A 21,912-nucleotide genomic window follows, 5' to 3' on the forward strand; every position below is an offset into this window, starting at 1 on the left:
TGTGTTTCATGTTTATCATCTTTGTTCCCATAACAGATATATGCGATCATTTACATATATTTGTATGTATCTTTTATATAAAGTAATTGTAGAGATTTATGTTTCATATTCGACTTTGAGAACCATTGTTCCAATAGTCAAGACTTGAGTCCGCTGACCGAGTAGTCTTAGACCTGTGGCTCTATAGACATCACACGAATGTTTTTCTCGTGTTTCCTTATGGGATCCATTGTTCATATTTATGAACACTTCGAAATCTCTATTTCATATATGAACTTTCTATCATTGTTCATAGAACATATAGTTTTAATACTTATGGATCCTGATATATCTCGTTTTTTCTCTTTGTAGAAAGATGACACATCTAACAACTTGGACTTTGATCCTCCTGAAATTCTCTAGCAAGAACTATTTGAGCTACGTTCTTGATGCCGAAATTCACCTTATACTTAACAACCTTGGAGATGCCGTCAAAATTGACAATAAGTCATCTATGCAAGATCGGGCCAAGGTTATGATTTTCTTGCGTCATCATCTTGACAAGAGCTTAAAAGATGAGTATCTTATGGTGAAATACCCGTTTGAGATTTGGCAAGCATTGGCTGATCGATTTGCTCAACAGAAAATCATTGTTCTACCTAGAGCACGATATGAATGGATGCATTTTGCGCCTTCAGAACTTTAACTCTGTCACTAATTTTAATTCCGCTATGCATCGGATTACCTCCCAGCAAAAATTATGTGGAGAATTTATTAGTAAAGATAACAAGCTCAAAGTCTCTGATTTTTTTTGTGGACAATGGAAAACATATTGATTACATGATCAGCGGCGGTTTTCTTGACACCGATTAATTTTAAACCTATGTTTAGGCCTTTTTTTTGTCTCTATTTATTTTATTTAGTCATTTTAAGCCTATGTTTTGGCACCGATTAAACGTAATTACGTTTCATTATCTTTATATATTTAATCATATTTATTACCTTTATTACAATTCTTACATAACTGAATATATCATGAGTATTTGTTGCAAGAGTTACAATTATCATGATAATGTTTCTAATTACCATTATTTGGTAGTTATTGTTATTAATAACTCATTTTATCACCAATTTTAGTACCAACTCATTCTATTACCATTATTTGATACTTATCATGGTTATTTATTTTATGCGATCATAATGAACATTTATTACTTATGATTATTTTTGTCATATCTACCTCATATGATTATGCCGTTTGTGAAAAAATAACAAAATTATTTTCCATCGCTACCCAGGTCTTTTTGGATGAGAGCTAAATATCCTAACCAACTAGACTACAACGAATTTTTGATTATTTCGTTTTAATGCTATATTAATGCATGTATCAATTATTGACTCTAAATGAATACCTCTCTATTTTGGCATTTGGTACTGATCACCAAATTGATTTCAACAATATCAATTATGTTTCCTACATAATCGAGGTATGTATTTTCATGAGTTTGACGATTTCAATTTGATTTCATCTTATTATCTTATCTGATAATTTGATATAAAATTGTCAATTTATAATGAGGTCGAAACTACATGTTTCTTGATCCAATTACATGTGGACTTAAAATTCCTCCACTGATTGTTATACAATCAAATAGATTGAAACCTCTTGTTTCTTGATCTCCAATTATGTTTGGATTTTTGTCCCTTCTCTTTATGAGTACATGTGAACCTCTGTTCACTCCACTTTTAGAACAAGCTTCTAATTGTGAAGACTCGAGCCAAATGCTTTGAGTACAATATAAAATTTGATGAGGCTATGACCCTCCATTGTATTATTATTGGAGTATATGCTTATACCCATATGGACCACTGTCCCAGACTCGAAATTTGAGTATATAATTTTGACATTTGTTTTCAATGTCAAACAATAATATGAACCACGTGTTCATCAATACATTCAATTTGAACTATGAATGTTCATGATAAACATAATGACAAACATATTTGTCTTGCATATAACGCAACTATGGAGATGATCCATTGCAATTGTTGATAACTTTTCACAATTGATGCTTCAAAAAGCTAAGGTAACACGAAATTTAGTTGGTAGAAGGAACGCGCCCCACGCGCTGGAATAGAGAGGACGCCGTCGTCAGCCTTTGTTCCTGTCCGGCTGCGCCACTGCGCTGGTGATGGCTTCTGGCCTAGCTGGCGCACGACGGATGTGGCCGGACGGGTGATCTGTTTCGTGGGCGTGGCTCAAGCTCGAGATCTGGGATCGGGAGATGGTGGTTTTCTCTTTTTCCCTCGGTCGATTGGCGTGGCTGTATCGTGGCGGTGGGCCGAGATCCCATTGGGATTGGAGTGGAAGCTGGCCGGAGAGGGGTTTGGTGGTTGTAGGTGGCCGGCAAGCTGGGCTCGGTGGCTGGCTGAGGTAGATCGAAGGTTGGCTGGTCGGGATCGGTAGCTTTGTGGTCTGTCTGCCGGTGTGGTTTCGACACCAGATACGGGCCTTCCATTCTCCGGTTGGGGACAGGTGGGGTTTGCAATGGCTGGAGCGGCCCTCCGATGGCCGGACGATGAAGGTGGGGTCACGGTGGCCCAGCGCCAGTGGAGGGGAGGAAGGATTGGGGGCGGTGCGATGCAGCAACACAGTTGGGCCGGGTTGGTGGGTAACGACCCATCTGCTGGTTTGGATTCCTGGGCTGGGACTCTGCCTATGGGCCTGTTATGGGCTGCAGTTTGGGGCTGGGTTCACTTAGTGGGCTCTGCGTCAAGTTTTATTTTATTTATAGTTTTTATTTGCTTCTGTTGCTTAGTTTGTTTGCGATTTTCGCGAGTAATAAGACCCAACACTTGTTGTGCGGGGCTAGTCGGGTTGTGTACCCGTGTGTGCACTCAAAGTGCCTTGTCTACTCTTGGTAGGCGGTGAGTTCCTTGCTTGGTCAAATGGTCGCTGCCTCCTAGTGGTAGGGTGAGACTATGTGCCACTGGATGTAGAGTCCAGTGGCAACATGATAGGAAAGCTGGTAGAATGGAAATTACGCTTTGCTGCATTAAAGTTGCTGATCGAGTAATCTTTCCGTTATGTCACCGCTGGGAAGCAAATAGAACCGTCTGGAGCTCGTTCTTTGCTAGTTGGTGTGGATTGGAATACAAGTATTTAGTAGAGTCGTCTCATGATTTATTTTCTGGATGTACTCTAGTTGCAGATTGTAATCTGGGATTTAGGCTCAATGTCCCCCCCTTGTATTCGTCGGTTTCATTTATGAAGGCTTGAGGGCAGCCGCACCGGCCCTTGTTCAAAAAAAAAAAAAAAAGCTAAGGTAACAATCATCTCAAGAGCTGCAGATCCTGATTGATGGCTCCAAATGAGCTCGTATTATGTTACCTATTTGGAATACCATTACATGTATTAGTGATGAAATTTTCACCTAACTTATGTTGTAAGTATACTACTGTATATTGTATCATGAACTAAAATTTTCATTGAGCCAAATAAAAATTATTTTGGCGTGACCATTGTGTCTTTATCTATACTATTATTAAGAGAAGAGCTTTGTTAGCCAAAATAGAAAAAATGTACCAAAATGACCCTAAAATATTTAAAAACTATACAACTCATAAAACAGATAGGGGTGATATAGTCAAATTTCAAAATAAACAGAAAATATAAAAAAAAAAAGGTGAAAATGAGAAACAGATAATCAAACTACCAACTTCTATCATTCCATGAAAAACTACCAACTCCTGTAAATAACTTCCCACTCCCAATTTAAAAAAAAAAAAAATCAATTTTCACACACATAGTGTGTGGGGCCATCTAGTTTTATTTAATATGTCATGTAAACTTATCTACATACTTTATATTGTTGTATAATACAACAATAATTGCAAATCTTCCTAACAAGTAACAAGGAAATTATAATATCGCATATCTGCGATTTGTCACTTTAATAAGACATTTCTCCCATCATTAAGGGGAGAAATATCGTTTATGAAAAATGACATGAATTGGTGTGTGATACTTATCCACCATGTCTCATTTTATTTTAAGAAAAAGTCTCAATCAATGATGAGAAATTGAGAAAGTGACACTCATTAACTATAAGTTTTTGACCTAAATTTTGGTTTGGGCTCGCCACCCCCCAATGGATATCATAAATCCAATATTTTTCGCACGCATATTTTGTGAATTGTCAAACTAGATAGTCTTCCCACCGTTAGGGGGAGGAAACACTATTGTAACGGCGTGAATTTATGTGGAATATATCCACTAAGTCCAATGTTTCAAGCTCCCTATAAGGGAGATTATACAAGCCCTATAACACTCTTCATGAGGTTATACAAAGATCCACATTCTCTAATTAATTTGTCATAGAGAGACAATACATTCCCTAAAAGAGGAATGAGTACTTGATATCAACAAAGCTTATTATAGCTAATGCATGCATATATGAATGTGTGAGATTGAAATTTGATGATATCTTATCTATAGTACGTAGTGCTACTAAAAATCATCAAGGGTACGTTGTATACTATACCACGGTTTGCTGTGTCGACAAATTATAATAATGGCCAAATTGGAAAGAGGCAATTCCAATTAATTTGATTATTGGAAACGTGATGAAATATTTGGACTTTATAACCTGTAAAATACAAAATGGTGTTCATTCCAGTGAATTTGAATCACTATGAAACAAATCTTTCTTTATAGAGGAATATGATTATCATTCTTCTCTAAGGGACAACTTTTCTATAAGTACAGTGTTATATTGACGAGAGACTTATGGTATGTTGTATTTTCTAATATGAAGATCTTAAGGCAAATTGCTAAAAGCAAATCCCCAAATGTGTCATTATAAGCATATTGCTTACTCAAATCCTTGACGGATTCATATTGTCAATGGCAAGTCCAAGAATGAATGAAAGAGTTTAAAGCTCACTTATGGAATCAAAAAGTCTCAAACTCATATATACTCATTCATTTACCATTAAAGTGACTTAATTGCCTCAATGAGTACTATGACAAGACTAAGAAATCGAATTCGAATCATGCTCATAATGTTGCAACATATTCTAACTTTCGCGAAGTTATGAATTTATCTAGAGCTCATATTGAGCCTATATGAAACTATCAATTACACTAATTGATATTTATGGCTAAGTATACCATACTTGAATTTCAATGCTCGGACAAAGGTAAATGTGTCAATTGTTGTTCTTTATATTGTTATTCTTTAACTAATATCTTTATCTATAATTTGAGCATATGAAATTGGTTCTACTCTTATCATGTCAAGTAAGATTCATTAAGAATATCATAGTTTTATTGGTAATGCCCTAACTTTTGCAGGAATTGCAATTCATGATGAGTCCCCTTTATGCAAAGCACACATGGTCTCACCTATGTAATCGACACACCATATCCAATATACATGGTGCATGTATTTTGTTACATACATGATTGAAGCTTGCAACAATCAGGGGGAGATTCTCATCAGGGGGAGCATTAAAAATATGCTACCTAGGACATATGCACGTTGTACTCTTTTTCTCCTTCGACCAGGGTTGTTTTTATCCCACTGGTTTTTGTTACTTGACAAGATTTTTTGATGAGACAACATTAAGCGCGTCCAACACCATATCATTTAGTGGTGGACATCCAAGGGAAAGTGTTGTAAATATTATATATATATATATATATATATATATATATATATATATATATATGTGGATATCCACTGTAAATACTCATTAGTTATGTCCTTAGGATGTAAACATTACTCCTATATAAAGGGGTCTAATGAGAATGAAATACACACTTCTACCTCCTCCTACATTTTGTTTCTCTATTCTATCTCTCTCTTATTCTCTAGTTTATAACAGAAAGAAATTTTTTTTATTATATCTGAAATTTCTTCGTATAACAAAAAATTGAGAAAAGAAAACACTATAAATAAGGATGATATAAACCAAATTAGGGAGAGGAAAAGATCGAAGGAGAGAAAATTGTAGGGCTGGATTTGGTTGAAAACCGACCACTAAATCTATCAACCAGCTACCGACTGACGTAGGTCGGTTTCTTCAAATCTAAAACAGCAGCCGTACCGCCGCCATCGGTTACCGAGACATCGGTATACCAAGATATCGGCATGATTCGGCTAGAGTTGATGGGTATACCGATGTCGGTGAGGAGAAAATAGTTGGAAAAAAAAAAAAGAACTTGATGAAAGAGGAGGAGGAAGAAAGAGAAGAGTATTCTGCAGTTGATGAAGGAGGAAGAAGAGGAAAGAACTGAAGAAAGAAGACGGTTTTTCGATGGGATGATCTGATGATGTTGATTTCATGATGGAATATATGGTAATTGGATTAGGAAGATCTGCTGTTGACTTGATGACGAATAGGCCTTAGCTCTAGTTGATGATTAGTGGAATATATGGTAAATAGAGAATTGCAGAATGGGGACTGGGGAGGAAGAAAAAAACAGCAGAAAAGAAAATGAGAAGAAGAAGAGATGAAGCAGAATTGGAGAAGAAGAAGAAGAGTCAAAGAAGACAACTAGAAAAGATAGAGAAATAGAGAGTAGAAAGTAAAAAAGGGTTCTGGGTTTTGTTGTGTTTTAATTCTACTGCATAAGACGTAATAAATATAAACTTTGCATATAGCATATTGAGAGCTTCTCGTGCTCTAGTGGTTGGGAGCAAGGCTTTTGTGTAAGAGGTGAGGGGTTCGAACCTTGTTGTCCTCGCCTCTTATCAAATTTTGTATATTTTGCATTTTATTCGGTTTGTACATACATACGGTCAGTACGGTATACCGACGGTATGCAATAGCTCATATCGTAGCCAAACCGAAACATTGAATCGCTACGGCTCAGCCGAGCCAAATATCGATAAGTTGGCTTTGTCGGCCCATCTCGGTATAGCCAGGTTCGAATTCTAGCTGGTTCGGCCCGCTTGGCCTAAAATGCCAGCCCTAAAAAATTGATACAAATTAGAAACACATATTTTTTTGTTTTGGTGTCATAAACTAGTTAAAATCAAATATATTTTATCGCATTAGAAGGGACAAAATGTGTAAATAAAAAAAAGAAAACAAAATGAGTCAAATAGCTTATATTTCTCTTAAATAAAAATAAAAATCTAAGACAATTGTGTCTTTGTCAAAATGGTGAACATGATCAATTGACCCTTCTAATCTCCATGTAGCTACGCCCTTGAAAAAGGTAACTAGAGATTGATGAGATTGCCGCAACACACTACGAAGTGAAATAGCTAATGAATCATCGACGACCTATATTTCTATTATGTCGAGTAAGCAGAAGTACCCTTCATAATGCCCCTTCACCCATTTGAATCGCAAGGTATCACCAAATGTTTTTTTTTTTTTCAAAGAACAAGATAATGAAGAATGATATCATGTATGTAATATTGTACTGATCGAGTCCATTTTGATTACATGGGAAAACTCTAGAAATAAATTAGTCAAGAAAGTTAATTCAGTATGTCATCCGCTGTATCGAACCCAAATAGGCTAACAGGATTAATTTTGAATCAAATTAATTCTAGAATTAATAATTTCGTAATTTTTCATCAGAATTCCTTGTAGATATACTGTGTCAATTTTCTCTGGATGTACTAGCTGTACTGCTAGCTGGTACTACAGAGACTACACCCTTGATCTCTTTGCTGTGTAAACTGTACTATCAAAATAAGCAGCTCGGAGCTAGCTAGAAGCTTTCAAACGATAGAGTAACATTTTGCTTATTTTGGCATGTTCCATGCCATTTATGCATGCGTGCCATGTTTGACACATTCCGACATGGTCTTGGTACAGGTGGCTCTTCAGCTTAGTCTTGGACCAATATTTATTTCAAGAAAACGGGTCATCATTATCTCTTTGAATCGAAATAACTATTTCACTAAATAATCGTAAAGCTCAATAATCTATCCTTTTAAAATCTCTATTTTCAAGGGAAAAAACGGGCACATGATCGAGAAGCTTATTTTGAAGTGCACATAACATAAGAATTGTAAATAACATAAGGTTAACGGGACTGTCCAACACAAGCTAGGTATTGTACGTATGGTACCATGTAAGACAAGGGCGAGACAGAAGAGTGTCGCTGTAGGGGACCGTCCCATTTGAAATGAATATATTGATATATCTCTACTTTTGAAGTTACGAGATGATTAAATATGATAGAAGAACATGAAACTAGTGTATCTATAATGTTTATTGAGTAGCTCGTCAAAGTTTCTTTTTTCATATATGCGTATCAAATTCTTGAATTAATGAGGCTTAAATATATGGAGGTAAAAAATATTTTGGGATTGAGTGAGTAGATTGTTAAAAGATGATGAAGAATAAAGTGCTCGATAAGTTACTTTAAAAAATGTTCAACAGAGATGATTAATACACAATGTTAATTATGTTATAGATATTGCGGTGGATTTTTACCTTGATGTGTTTTCATTTACTAGCTGAAAAGTCAGGACTTGACAAAAAGATTGTGGTTTTTTTTTTGAAGTAAAGAGTACATACCAATAGTATGCCCCGGTTTCATAGATAAGAATAGTACAATAAAGACTACTCTCTGTTTCAACAATCATAGCTCAGAGTAGTCTACGCCAACAAAAGAATCTCAGCTTGTAGACAATCTATTTTATCTCACTTCATCGCCGAGCACGCAATTGTGGTACGGTCAAACCAGTTACTTCCACAGAGGCTCATAGAGACGCCTTCACTAGCATAGACATTATTCTAAAGAAGCCATCTAGGAAACTATAAGGATTCTAGGCCCAAACTCCAGCCCAGAAACTAACTTCATGACCTAAGGCCTAGTTAGAGGCCCATTCAGCCCCTTGGAGAAACCAAGCCGAAAGATAGGTCTTGAATTAGGCCCAAAGGCAACCCACAAACTGGTCAGATTTGATTTGGACACCCAACTATCCCTGGGGACCCCTACCAGAGTTTTGTAGCTTCGGCGTCTCTAGCAACCGGTTAACTCTAACCCAGCTGAGCTCGTGGCGGAGCCACCACCAAACTAGAAACCCGCCTTTGCCTAGTAACATCTCCACCAAAACCATGCCTGCCACCATCTCTGTCCACACTAGCGACGTCAGCGTTGACTGTAACAGGACAATCCACCAGAGAACCAATGGCCTAGTTCTGCCATCAACAACCAATGATGCCACCCTATCGACAGTGCATATCTCCTCCCTCGGTTGCAAAGAATGATCACGGAGCTGTACACGGCGAGGTCGTGGTCCAGAGAACCCTGTCAACCACCACTAGCCACGTCATCCCTCACGTCGAGAAGGAAATCGATAAGTCGTGAGACACGTACACCGAGGCAAACGAAAGAGTGGAGGTGCCGAGAGCCTCCATGGTAGCTGCACACTGAAGGCGACAACACTAGGGTTTCGAGAGAATTTTCTCTCGTTCTTCATGATCTACAAAAGAATTAGTCCTCTGGATATATGTATTTGTTTACACATCATCTTTTACATACCAATCACAATTATTATTTTTTCTTTGGGTTTTTGTCCATTTATCCAATTTCTAGGAATTTTTCTCCCACTTACCCCATTAAGTTTTTTTAATTATCTCTTACCCAAAACACTTTAAGGACTTAAGGAGGTCTTCCCTAATACCCCATTAAGTTTTTTTTTTTTTGTCTTTTATTTTTTTTAATACCATTTTACCATCACCCCTTTGTTACTTGGAGAGAGAGAGAGAGAGAAACCATAAGAGACTTCGCTGGAGCCCAACAGCGGTCGCCGGATTCCAGTCACCGGTCTCAGGATTCTGGTCACCGGTCGCTGGATACAGGCCAACTTCGCTGAATTCCAGTCACCGGTCGCCGCCCACTGGATTTTTCTGAAAACCTCTATTGCCCCCAATGGACTTTTATTGCCCCCTAATAAACGTCTATTACCCCCTAATAGATATTTGGATTACCAAAATGGGAACTAATCTTCTTAAAATTACATAAATAAAACTTTGATTAAAGAAAAAAAAATGAGAGATTACATCAATTTAAAACGTCTATTGCCCCCTAATAGACGTCTATTAACCCCCAATGAAACTTTTTTTCTTCGTTTTCTTTCTTTCTACTTTAACCCAAAAAAAAAAAAAAACAGAAACCGATTTGCAGTCAAACTCGGACCTCTAATCCTCCGGTGCGGTGACTCCTGCCAGGGGACCTACGACGCCTTCAACAATGACTCCAACTCCAAGTACGCCGGGTCCAGCTGTTACGGCCACTCCTCCTTCTTCGACAAAGTGATGTGAGAGGAGGGATGACCGGCGAGATTGTCCCGGTCAGTCGGCCGACGGAAGTTGTCCGCCGTGGTGACCTAGTTGGAGAGAGAGAGAGAGAGATCGAGGTGTGAGAGAGAGAACGCATTTGCATCTGCAATGGCACGATGTAATTTTTAAATTAGGCTGAAGGCAAAAATGTCAATTTAATTTAAATTGGATAAGGGAGAACAAAAATCTGTTGCTGGAGTAAGTGGTATAACTTTTGCTCGTTTTGGGACTTTGGGTCAAGGACCCTTTTCCTTTCAAAAGATGGTGGTTGATTGACTAACTTTTTAATGAAATTAATTTACGTGTATAGGTTTAATTTCTTCTCAAAAAAAAAAAATAAACCTATACGTTTTATTTTATGTAATTATTATCCGGAAAGAAAAAAGTACTGTTAAAAGAGGACAAGCCTTTTTAATTTCTCAACTTAGCAATTCCCAATTCTGTATTCTCTGGAACTGTACTACACATTACGAGCCCTAATGTACGAGCAGAGTCGTCATTAAAACACCCCAACACCCTTATAAATACACACAAGTAAATCCATAAACGGCTTCATATCTCAACCCCAAACACAAATTCCAATTTTCAGAGAGCTGTGACAGAAATGGAAGGGATGGATCATAGTCATCATGACATGGGTTCCATGGCACCACCGCCATCCATGAACGGCGCAACGACGATGCCTCACCAGAAAATGATGATGCACATGACCTTCTTCTGGGGCACAACCGCCGAGGTCCTCTTCTCCAGATGGCCAGGCACCAACACTGGCATGTATTACGTGGCCCTGCTCTTCGTCTTCGCCCTCGCTGTTCTCGTCGAGTGGCTCTCCCACTGTCGAATCATCAAGGTCGGGTCGGGACACGTGGCGGCCGGACTGATCCAGACCCTCTTGCATTGTCTGAGGGTCGGGTTGGCTTATATGGTAATGTTGGCTGTCATGTCCTTTAATGCTGGTGTGTTTTTGGTTGCTGTGGCTGGGCATACTTTGGGGTTCTTGCTCTTTGGGAGTAGGGTTTTCAGGAAACCTGTGGAGGATGAAAAGGGCTCTGATCTTCCTCCAATGAGTTGTTGAATATGATGATTGATTAATGGAATTTATTGGGAAATTTTGGTTTTTGATTTGATTTTCGATATAATAGTTGTTTGTAGAAATTAAGAATCATATGATATCAATTATTCAGTTTTTTTTTTCCCTCTTTTCTGGGTAGCATGGAAAGTTGGAAACCCCTACCTATTCTAATAAAAATCCCAACTCAGCTTCAGATGGTATTTTGTGAATGAGAAATTCATATGTATCAAGATGATAAATTGGGAGCTGTGAATTAGTACTGTAGGTTCCCAAATGAAACCAGTACCCATTTAATTCTGCAGAATTGGATTCAGAAATTCTGGATTAAATGGAAAAATGATGTATTCCGATTTTCTCTTTTTTTTTGGTCCAAATTTCAGAAAAAAGGGAGAGGATAATCTTTGTTATTATGTGTGGCAGTGAATGGGTGGCTGAGCATTAACACTGTTAAGAATCATCCAGAATACATTCATTCATTAACCGACCATTTGGAATAAATTGTAAAATACAAATTGTCATTTCACCGTACCCATTTTATAAACCAATCAAAAGGCCATCCATTTTGTTTCTGATCGAGGAAATAGTCACCTTTCTTCGTTTCGGATTTAATTCCACCTTATTTTACCCAAGAAGGGTTTAAAACTTTAAATGAAGCCATTAGCCGTGGCGGAATTAGGATTTATAACTTGGGGGGGTCGGGATATAAACTAAGTTTGAGCATATTTCAGTAATTTTTTATACTATTTTTATTTTAATGCAAGATAATATTATTATTTTGAAATTTTAATTTTTTTTTTGACAGAGTAATAGAGATTTCATTTAATCTCAAAGCCAGAACGGCACATGCAAATAAATCTCATATATTTGTACCCTAAATCAGTGGTTAAGCAGGTAAGGGAATACGGGTACCATCCACTAGTACATTGTCGCGCAAATATGCAAGAGCCTACAAAACTACAAATCTCAGCTTACACTAAGAAAACTACCGTGAATCTCCCTTCGTCAATGCACTCAATTGTGGTACTCCAGGAGATTCATTAACTTGGTGTAAAAAGAAACCATAGAAATGTAGACTAGAGCTCACTAATAAAAGCAAGCTTAAATTGGGCCGAAACCCACTACCTTCCCCAAACAAAAGGGAGTTATTGGAATTAAAACTAAAACCTTAAAAAAACCCTAAAAACACTGCCCAAAAGCCCAAAGGAAACCCAGCCCAAAAGCACAAGCAGCTGGCAAGGCCCAAACCCACCCCTGCCGCACGCATCGTCGAAGGCACCTCGCCGGCCACCACCGCCGCTATGGATCGAAGGCATCCCCACAGATCTTAACGTACCTCAATGCCGCCTCCAGAGAGTTTGATGCATCGTTGCAACCAAAACCCACCAGGAACCCCAACATCTCGATCCGCCGTTTACCTCAGCGATACTGTCGCGAAGCCATAGCCGCCGTCTTGTAACCAGCCCATGTAGCCGGACACCGACCCATGAAACGATGCTTACGATCCCAACCACCTCAACACTGCAGCGAAACCAGAGTCGGTGCCGATAGCCATCACTGTCCCACCCCCAAGCAAAGTCTCCCCAAGACCTGAAGACAAAGCCTATAATCACCTCCCGTCCGGCAGCAGTCCCCACATCATCGCAACCAAAATCAGCGCTGAAGCTAGGCTACCACCGGACGAGAATCGCTTGACGAAAACCGGAGCTCCTAGGGTTTGAGAGAATAACCAGTGCGGCTCTCAATTTTTTTTGGTTATGCTAGCTTGTTTTCTTTGTTGCTGGATTTATTTTGAAAAATCTTGAGAACTATATATAGTATTATAGACAAATTATCCGTCCACACATAAAAATTATATATTGACTGAGTAGGTACACTATAATTTGAAAAAATAAGTGAAAAATAACCAACCAAAAGTTTATTATTTATTAAGTTTGCTGTTATTGTTATTTATTAAGTTTACTCATGTGGTTAATTGTAGGTTTCCATCATAGTAACCAGTAAGTGAGCTCATAAATGTTTAAGGGCATTCATTACCAGTTTCTTTGTTTATTTCATACTAGTTAGCTATCTAATTAATATGGGTCATACTAGTTAGCTATCTAATTAATATGGGTATGTGTTGGAATCGGGAGGAGGATAGGGGGTGGGGACTCCTTCAGACCCTCAAATAATTCCGCCCCTGGCCACTAGTACTCAACACTAGGCCTATCTATTGATGTATTATGCTTCAATGAAGTTCATCCAGATCAAAATTGGAAATAATAATCAGTTTCAGTCATGAATTTAGGTGACAAATTGGCTTTGTTTGATATGCGAGATAGGTTCTTTGCTGTTCGGCATAATTGTCTTCCCCTTACTGTGTCACAGGTGTTCCATTTGAATTAGCTGGGCAAACGAGACTAGAGGCTTTTGTTTATAGTGTTTCTTCTGTTTTTGTTTGTTCATAAAAAAATAAAAAATAAAATTTGGAAATTATCAATTTAATTTATTCAAAAAGAAAGGAAACAATATATTTATGACATGTAGTTAACTGCGGGCCAGCTGGTCTTAAGATTTGGCAAGCCCTAGGTGAACACAAGAAGTGGGGCTTAATATGCTCGACCCTAATTTATTCATTAATTTGTGCAATTTAGTGAAGTATAACAAGGAAACCCCAAAAGGCCAAAACCCTGCAACTAAAAATGCGAGATTCTGTCGTGTAAAAAAAAAAAAAGTTTTTGTCTATTTATCTTAATTTTAGGGATTTTTTTTTCCCACTTACCCCATTAAGTTTTTTTTCATTCTTCCTTATCCATGAAAACTCAAATAAAGTCTTCCCCGATACCCAATTATTATTATTATTAATTTTTTTAAAACTATTTTACCCTCATCCCTTTGTTACATAGAGAGAGAGAGAGAGAGAGAGAGAGAGAGAGAGAGAGAGAGAGAGAGAGAAAAAAAAACCATAGGAGACTTCGCCGGAGTCTGGTCAATGTTCGCCGGATTTCAGTCATCGGCCGCCAGGTTCCAATCTTCTCTAAAAAACTCGCCGGAGGTCCCAAAAAGGTCATTGGAGATCTCATAGGTGTTGAAGACTTAAACCCTAAGACAGAAAACTCTGAATGCATGCTGAATAACTCTTATTGAATTCAATACATGATCTCGGCTAATATAGTCTTACAAAGTTACTGGGAATAACAAAGTTGCAGCCCACGTCTTACATGCCTAACAACGGTAAACTAGTTGAAGACTAAATCAAAACAGCTTGCATGACCCTAACAAATAGGGTTTATTAACAGAAAGATAAAAGCAAACTCTAATAGAAATAAATGACTTTGACTAACTCAACAATTTCCTCCCTTAAACTGTTCTGCAGTCTGCAAACAGTTTACTTAGGTACCTCACACACACCAAGCTGGTTTCTGAGCTTCAAGAACATATCAAGCTTTAAAGGCTTCGTCATGACATCGGCAACCTGATTTTCTGTAATGCAATGAACAAGATCCATAATACCATCTCTAGTAAGATCATGAAGGAAATGAAATCTTACATCAATGTGTTTGCTTCTTCTGTGAAGCATCGGATTCTTTGAGGGTTTGATGGTGGAGCTGTTGTCAGAAAACACTTTAGTACTTCCATTCCGAGCTTGATTGAGTTTCTCTAAAACCCTACTCATCCAAATACACTGACAAGCACACGAAGCAGCAGCTACAAACTTTGCTTCAGTAGTAGACAAGGTTACAACAGGCTGTTTCTTCAATGACTAAGCCACTGCTCCACTTCCAAACACAAACACATATCCATAAGTACTTTTTCGATCATCTAAATCACCTGTATAGTCACTATCAATGTAACCAAGCAAGTTTCCAACACCAGCTTTCCAATAAAAAATTCCCAAATCCACAGTGCCTTTTATGTATCGAAGTACCGTTTTTGCAGCTGCAAGATGCATCACAGTGGGATTTCCCATATACCTGCTGATTAGGCCAACAACATACATCAAATCCAGCCTAGTTGCCGTTAAATACATCAGGCTCCCAACTATCTGCTTGAAGGCAGTGGCATCAACCTTGGTCCCCTTCTAATATTTAACCAATTTAAACCCCGGTACAATGGGATTTTTAACAGGATTGCTACTCGCCATTCCAAACCTTTCTAAGATGTCTCGAGCATACTTTTTCTGGCTAATATGTATATATACCCTCCTCATTCTGCAAAACTTCAACCCCAAGGAAAAACCTCATCCTCCCTAGGTTTGTCATCTCAAACTCATGCATCATAGATTGCTTAAACTTCTCAAACATCTCCACATCATTACAGGTGAAAAGAAGATCGTCAACATATAAGCTAACAACAAGAAGTTTACCTCCTTCACCGGACTTGATAAATAAGGTGTGCTCAAAACTGCATCTTTCAAACCCTTCTTTCATGAAGTAGGACTCGATCTGGCTGTACCAGGCCCTTGGTGCCTATTTAAGGCCATAAAGTTACTTCTTTAATTTGTAGACTTTATGCTCTTCTCCCCTCCTTTCATAGCCTTGAGGTTGGTCCACAAACACGTTTTTTGTTAGCTCACAGTAAAGAAAGGCACTCTTCACATCTAGTTGAAAGATATTCCACCCTTTGTGTGCTGCTAAAGCAATCACCATTCTGATGGTGTCCTACTCGCAACTGGAGCATATACTTTATTATAGTCGATTCCATGTTCTTGTGAATACCCCTTAGCCACGAGACGTGCTTTATACTTATCAACTACACCATGCTCATTCAACTTAGTTTTAAACACCCATTTAACTCCAATCCTTTTAGCTCTTGCTGGCAAGTTGGTCAGCTCCCAAGTTCCATTTCTTTCAATAGCACTGATCTCCAAATCCATGGCTTCCATCCACTTTGTACTTTTAATTGCTTCTTGGAATGTAACCGAGTCAGTAGCAGCAAATATGACTAAGTTGTTGATATCTTCTTCCTCTTCTAATAACCCTTCACCACTAACATAGTCATCCATCCACATAGGAGGTCTTCTTATCCAATGAGGACTTCTTATCCTTCCTTCTTCCAAATTTGGTAAGTTTGGATCCACAGGTTCACTTTCAACAGCATCATTATTATCGGTCCCCTCTTCTTGAACTTCTCCAGCTAAAACAACTTCACCATTTTCTTCTTCTTGCTTACTGTCACCTTCTACTTCATCATCTTGACCTTCATCATCTTCTCCCCAATCCAACACATCTAATTTCACTTTGTTTTACTTCTTCCCCAATCCCATCACTCACTTTCTTCAAACACTACGACCCTACTTACCACAATTCGCTTAAACACAGGATCATAAAGCCTATAAGCCTTAGACTCTTTGCTCATCCCCAATAACACACACCGAAAGCTCTTATCATCTAGTTTTACCCTTTTGTTGTCTAGAATGTGTACATGTGCCACACATCCAAACACACGAAAGTAATGCACTGCAGGTTTAACACCGCTCCATGCTTCTTCTAGGGTTGCATCTTTTACGGCCAAGGTAGGACTTCGGTTTAACACATGAACACTCCAATTCACAGCTTCCGGCCAAAACAATTTAGGTACCTTCTTTTTCAGACAGCATGCTTTGAACCATATTCATTATGGTTCGATTCTTCCGTTCAGCGACCCCGTTTTGCTGTCAGCTTCCTCCTAATGCCATTAACTTTAGAGAAATGATTGAATTCAAAAGACCATTCAACAGCCCACTAGTAAATCCAAGTCCACCCAGCACCCATCTCATCACCATCGCAGCACTCTGCGGGAACACCGGCTGGGGCAGCCATAGTCATCAATATGAAATTTATATGTACGTGTGTGTAATTTAATGTTTGAGAAACCTTTAAAATTATTTTCTTTTTTAAAAAGTGCTACTATTATGTTTGAGCCCAAATGATAAGGAATTGTTCAACACATTGAAGATTAGTTGTTGTGATTCTTAATTATTTCTGTAACAAAAAAGAATGATGAGGGGTCTTCTAAAAAAAATGATGAGAAATTGAAATTATATTAAAATTATGCTAAAAAACAAAACAAAAATTACTATTACAGTTTGAATGATTTAAGTCGCCCTCACATTTTGCCTATTTTTTTTTTTTTTTTGTTCTTTTGGCAAAGTCATATTTTGCCTACTTAAGTACCTTCCAGCTTTCCTATCGCAACAGCAATAATGTTACAAGTTGCTATGTGATGTAACAAGTGAGATGATGAAGCCCATCCAATCATCCATCCCCATCTGCATGCAGTAACGTGGCAACCGCAATTGCTTACAAAGTCTCAAATGAAGAAAATTATATGTATTTTTTGCGATTTCGTAATGATCAACAATTACCAAAAGATATAATCCAGGAAAGCTCCCCTTGCTGAATTATTTAAGATGATTGGCGCTCCAATTAGCACGTCAAAATCGTTATCATATTAAACGACAAAACGGAATATGCAAACTAATGCACAGTATCTATACTTTTTGTCTCTTATGATGAATCTCTTAGCTTCTTATTTTTCTTAATTTACTAAAATGAATAGTAATCTATACAAGTAATTAAACAACAAATTACGAACCAAAACCAGCTTTACATTCCTAAAGCCAAGCCCGAGCCCCATAGGAAAAATATTTAAATATTTAAATATCGAAACAATTTTATGTATAATGTGTAAGTTACATTAGATAGAAAAATAGAAAATATCTCAACCTACTTGACCACAAGTATTCTATCACCTTTATTATTTGATGAAAGGAGATATCTCCAGACACGATTTGCCCTGCATCAATTATTTAAGATGATTTGCGCTCTGATTAGCACGTCAAATCGTTATCATATTAAACGACAAAACGGAATATGCAAACTAATGCACAATATTGTAAATATTTTTTGGTTTCTTAATTATGATGAATCTCTTAATAGCTGGGTGCGTCTGGGCTACGCCGGGCGTATGGTACGTTCTTGTGGGTCCTACACACGTGGCTTATTTCTGTCCACAAAGTTTGAAATAGAAGACCTGTCAGCTTAACTGTCGTTATCAGTAAAAATTGATTCCGTTATGGTAAAACAAATCTTCCAAAACAACAGAGTACGTAGACGATACTGATTGAGTACTTTTCAACACAAACCCATTCTCTATTTCTCTGGTTTTACATAAGGATCATCGCCTTCTCATTCATAGAAACTGAAAACTACATGACATCAAGATCACGGATCAATACCATGATAATCATCATACGCTTGGGATCTCGACTCTGTCTTCAAAGTTTGGATCCTTGGCGTCGATGACTTCCTTCTGAAAACCCATGTCGGCTGTAGAGTAGCCCAGGTGAACTTGCTACCATGGCCACCTTTCTTGGGCGATCCATTCATGCCCGATCCTGATTTCCTGTCCTTCTTCACCTGATCCTCTCTCACATTTCCTTTGTGACTCTTCCCGTTCCCACTGTTCTTCATCTTCTTCTTCTTCTTCTCTGTAACTGAATCTTGGAACCATAACAGATCAAGATAATTCCTGTTGATAACTGGAGACTTCCCTATGACCATTCTCGACACCTAGCTCCAACCATTTTTAATATGAACAAGGGTCAGAATTCAACAAAGAGAAGCCCAGATAGCCGCCGTGAAAACCAATTTCGGCGGTGGCCGAAAACACTCCAAATACCCATTCTTCCAAACTTAACCAAATTTCCAAACCAATTATAGAAAGACATCGAGCACGACGAGAGGATCGTTTTTCATACCTCATACAGCATCGATTTTGACCGGAGTCGCCGGAATTTGCAGAACATTTGCCGGAAAAAAAAAAAAATTCAAAGCTTGCGAAATCCGAATCTCATCCTCCCGGGTGTCGAGGTCTTCTTTCTACTGTCAATCTGAACCATTTGCCATCGGGAAGACCTTTGGAAGCTGCCGGAAGAGGGAGAAACTAACGGGCCATGTCGGGTTGCTTGGGTTCGTCATTCTTGATTTGATATAGGGGTCACCGTATTTGTACCCACTTCCATCTCGTTTGTCGTTTATGTAATTGGAAATGACATTTTTGCCCTTCCGTTATGATTGTTTAAGGCGTACACTACGCCCGGGCGGCCCGGCGTAGCCAAGAATTGTGCTTAATAGCTTCTTCTTTTTCTTAATTTACTAAAATGAATAGTTCTAAATGATTACAAGTAATTAAACCAAAAATTACAAGCCAAAATCAGGTTTACATTCCAAAAGCCAAGCCCGAGCCCCATGGGGACAAAATATTTAAATATTTAAATATCGAAACAATTTTATATATAATGAGTAAGTTACATTAGATAGAAAATATCTCAACCTATGTGACCACAAGTACTTTACCACTTTGGGCCTGGGCTCCAACTTGGGCTGCTGGGCTCTGTATTGGGGGCCTTTAAGGAGGGTGCCTTGTCACCCTCAATTAGCACTTAATGTTGAGGGTGGGCCTAGCATAAGATGTGGACCTTCTTGGGTATCTGGGTCAATATATGGTCCGTGACCAATCAATTTTGGATCGTGGCTGCTATGCGAGTTGGTAATTATCTGGAATGAGATTGGCATTTTTTTATAGCGGCTTATGAATAAGGAGACGCTCCTATTTGGTTGCTAGGAAGTGGCTTTCTGTTGGTACCGCAATTGCGCGCCTGGCCAATAGGGATGCTAGTCAATGATTTATGTGGAATATATCCACTAAGTCCAATGTTTCAAGCTCCCTATAAGGGAGATTATACAAGCCCTATAACACTCTTCATGAGGTTATACAAAGATCCACATTCTCTAATTAATTTGTCATAGAGAGACAATACATTCCCTAAAAGAGGAATGAGTACTTGATATCAACAAAGCTTATTATAGCTAATGCATGCATATATGAATGTGTGAGATTGAAATTTGATGATATCTTATCTATAGTACGTAGTGCTACTAAAAATCATCAAGGGTACGTTGTATACTATACCACGGTTTGCTGTGTCGACAAATTATAATAATGGCCAAATTGGAAAGAGGCAATTCCAATTAATTTGATTATTGGAAACGTGATGAAATATTTGGACTTTATAACCTGTAAAATACAAAATGGTGTTCATTCCAGTGAATTTGAATCACTATGAAACAAATCTTTCTTTATAGAGGAATATGATTATCATTCTTCTCTAAGGGACAACTTTTCTATAAGTACAGTGTTATATTGACGAGAGACTTATGGTATGTTGTATTTTCTAATATGAAGATCTTAAGGCAAATTGCTAAAAGCAAATCCCCAAATGTGTCATTATAAGCATATTGCTTACTCAAATCCTTGACGGATTCATATTGTCAATGGCAAGTCCATGAATGAATGAAAGAGTTTAAAGCTCACTTATGGAATCAAAAAGTCTCAAACTCATATATACTCATTCATTTACCATTAAAGTGACTTAATTGCCTCAATGAGTACTATGACAAGACTAAGAAATCGAATTCGAATCATGCTCATAATGTTGCAACATATTCTAACTTTCGCGAAGTTATGAATTTATCTAGAGCTCATATTGAGCCTATATGAAACTATCAATTACACTAATTGATATTTATGGCTAAGTATGCCATACTTGAATTTCAATGCTCGGACAAAGGTAAATGTGTCAATTGTTGTTCTTTATATTGTTATTCTTTAACTAATATCTTTATCTATAATTTGAGCATATGAAATTGGTTCTACTCTTATCATGTCAAGTAAGATTCATTAAGAATATCATAGTTTTATTGGTAATGCCCTAACTTTTGCAGGAATTGCAATTCATGATGAGTCCCCTTTATGCAAAGCACACATGGTCTCACCTATGTAATCGACACACCATATCCACTATACATGGTGCATGTATTTTGTTACATACATGATTGAAGCTTGCAACAATCAGGGGGAGATTCTCATCAGGGGGAGAATTAAAAATATGCTACCTAGGACATATGCACGTTGTACTCTTTTTCTCCTTCGACCAGGGTTGTTTTTATCCCACTGGTTTTTGTTACTTGACAAGATTTTTTGATGAGACAACATTAAGCGCGTCCAACACCATATCATTTAGTGGTGGACATCCAAGGGAAAGTGTTGTAAATATTATATATATATATATATATATATATATATATATATATATATTATATGTGGATGTCCACTGTAAATACTCATTAGTTATGTCCTTAGGATGTAAACATTACTCCTATATAAAGGGGTCTAATGAGAATGAAATACACACTTCTACCTCCTCCTACATTTTGTTTCTCTATTCTATCTCTCTCTTATTCTCTAGTTTATAACAGAAAGAAATTTTTTTTTATTATATCTGAAATTTCTTCGTATAACAAAAAATTGAGAAAAGAAAACACTATAAATAAGGATGATATAAACCAAATTAGGGAGAGGAAAAGATCGAAGGAGAGAAAATTGTAGGGCTGGATTTGGTTGAAAACCGACCACTAAATCTATCAACCAGCTACCGACTGACGTAGGTCGGTTTCTTCAAATCTAAAACAGCAGCCGTACCGCCGCCATCAGTTACCGAGACATCGGTATACCAAGATATC

At 37.8% G+C, this 21,912-nt stretch overlaps 1 protein-coding gene across 1 annotated transcript; it reads left to right on the forward strand.

The window, feature by feature from the left end:
- Positions 1–10,734: 10,734 nt before the first annotated feature.
- Positions 10,735–11,418, forward strand: LOC133732865 (copper transporter 1-like). The gene has a single exon (XM_062160468.1). It carries the CDS (start codon positions 10,901–10,903, stop codon positions 11,369–11,371), a length of 471 nt encoding a protein of 156 aa, XP_062016452.1. The 5' UTR covers positions 10,735–10,900; the 3' UTR covers positions 11,372–11,418.
- The last annotated feature ends 10,494 nt before the right edge of the window (positions 11,419–21,912 follow it).

The sequence above is a fragment of the Rosa rugosa genome, chromosome 2 (genome assembly GCF_958449725.1).
Source record: "Rosa rugosa chromosome 2, drRosRugo1.1, whole genome shotgun sequence".
NCBI lineage: Eukaryota > Viridiplantae > Streptophyta > Magnoliopsida > Rosales > Rosaceae > Rosa > Rosa rugosa.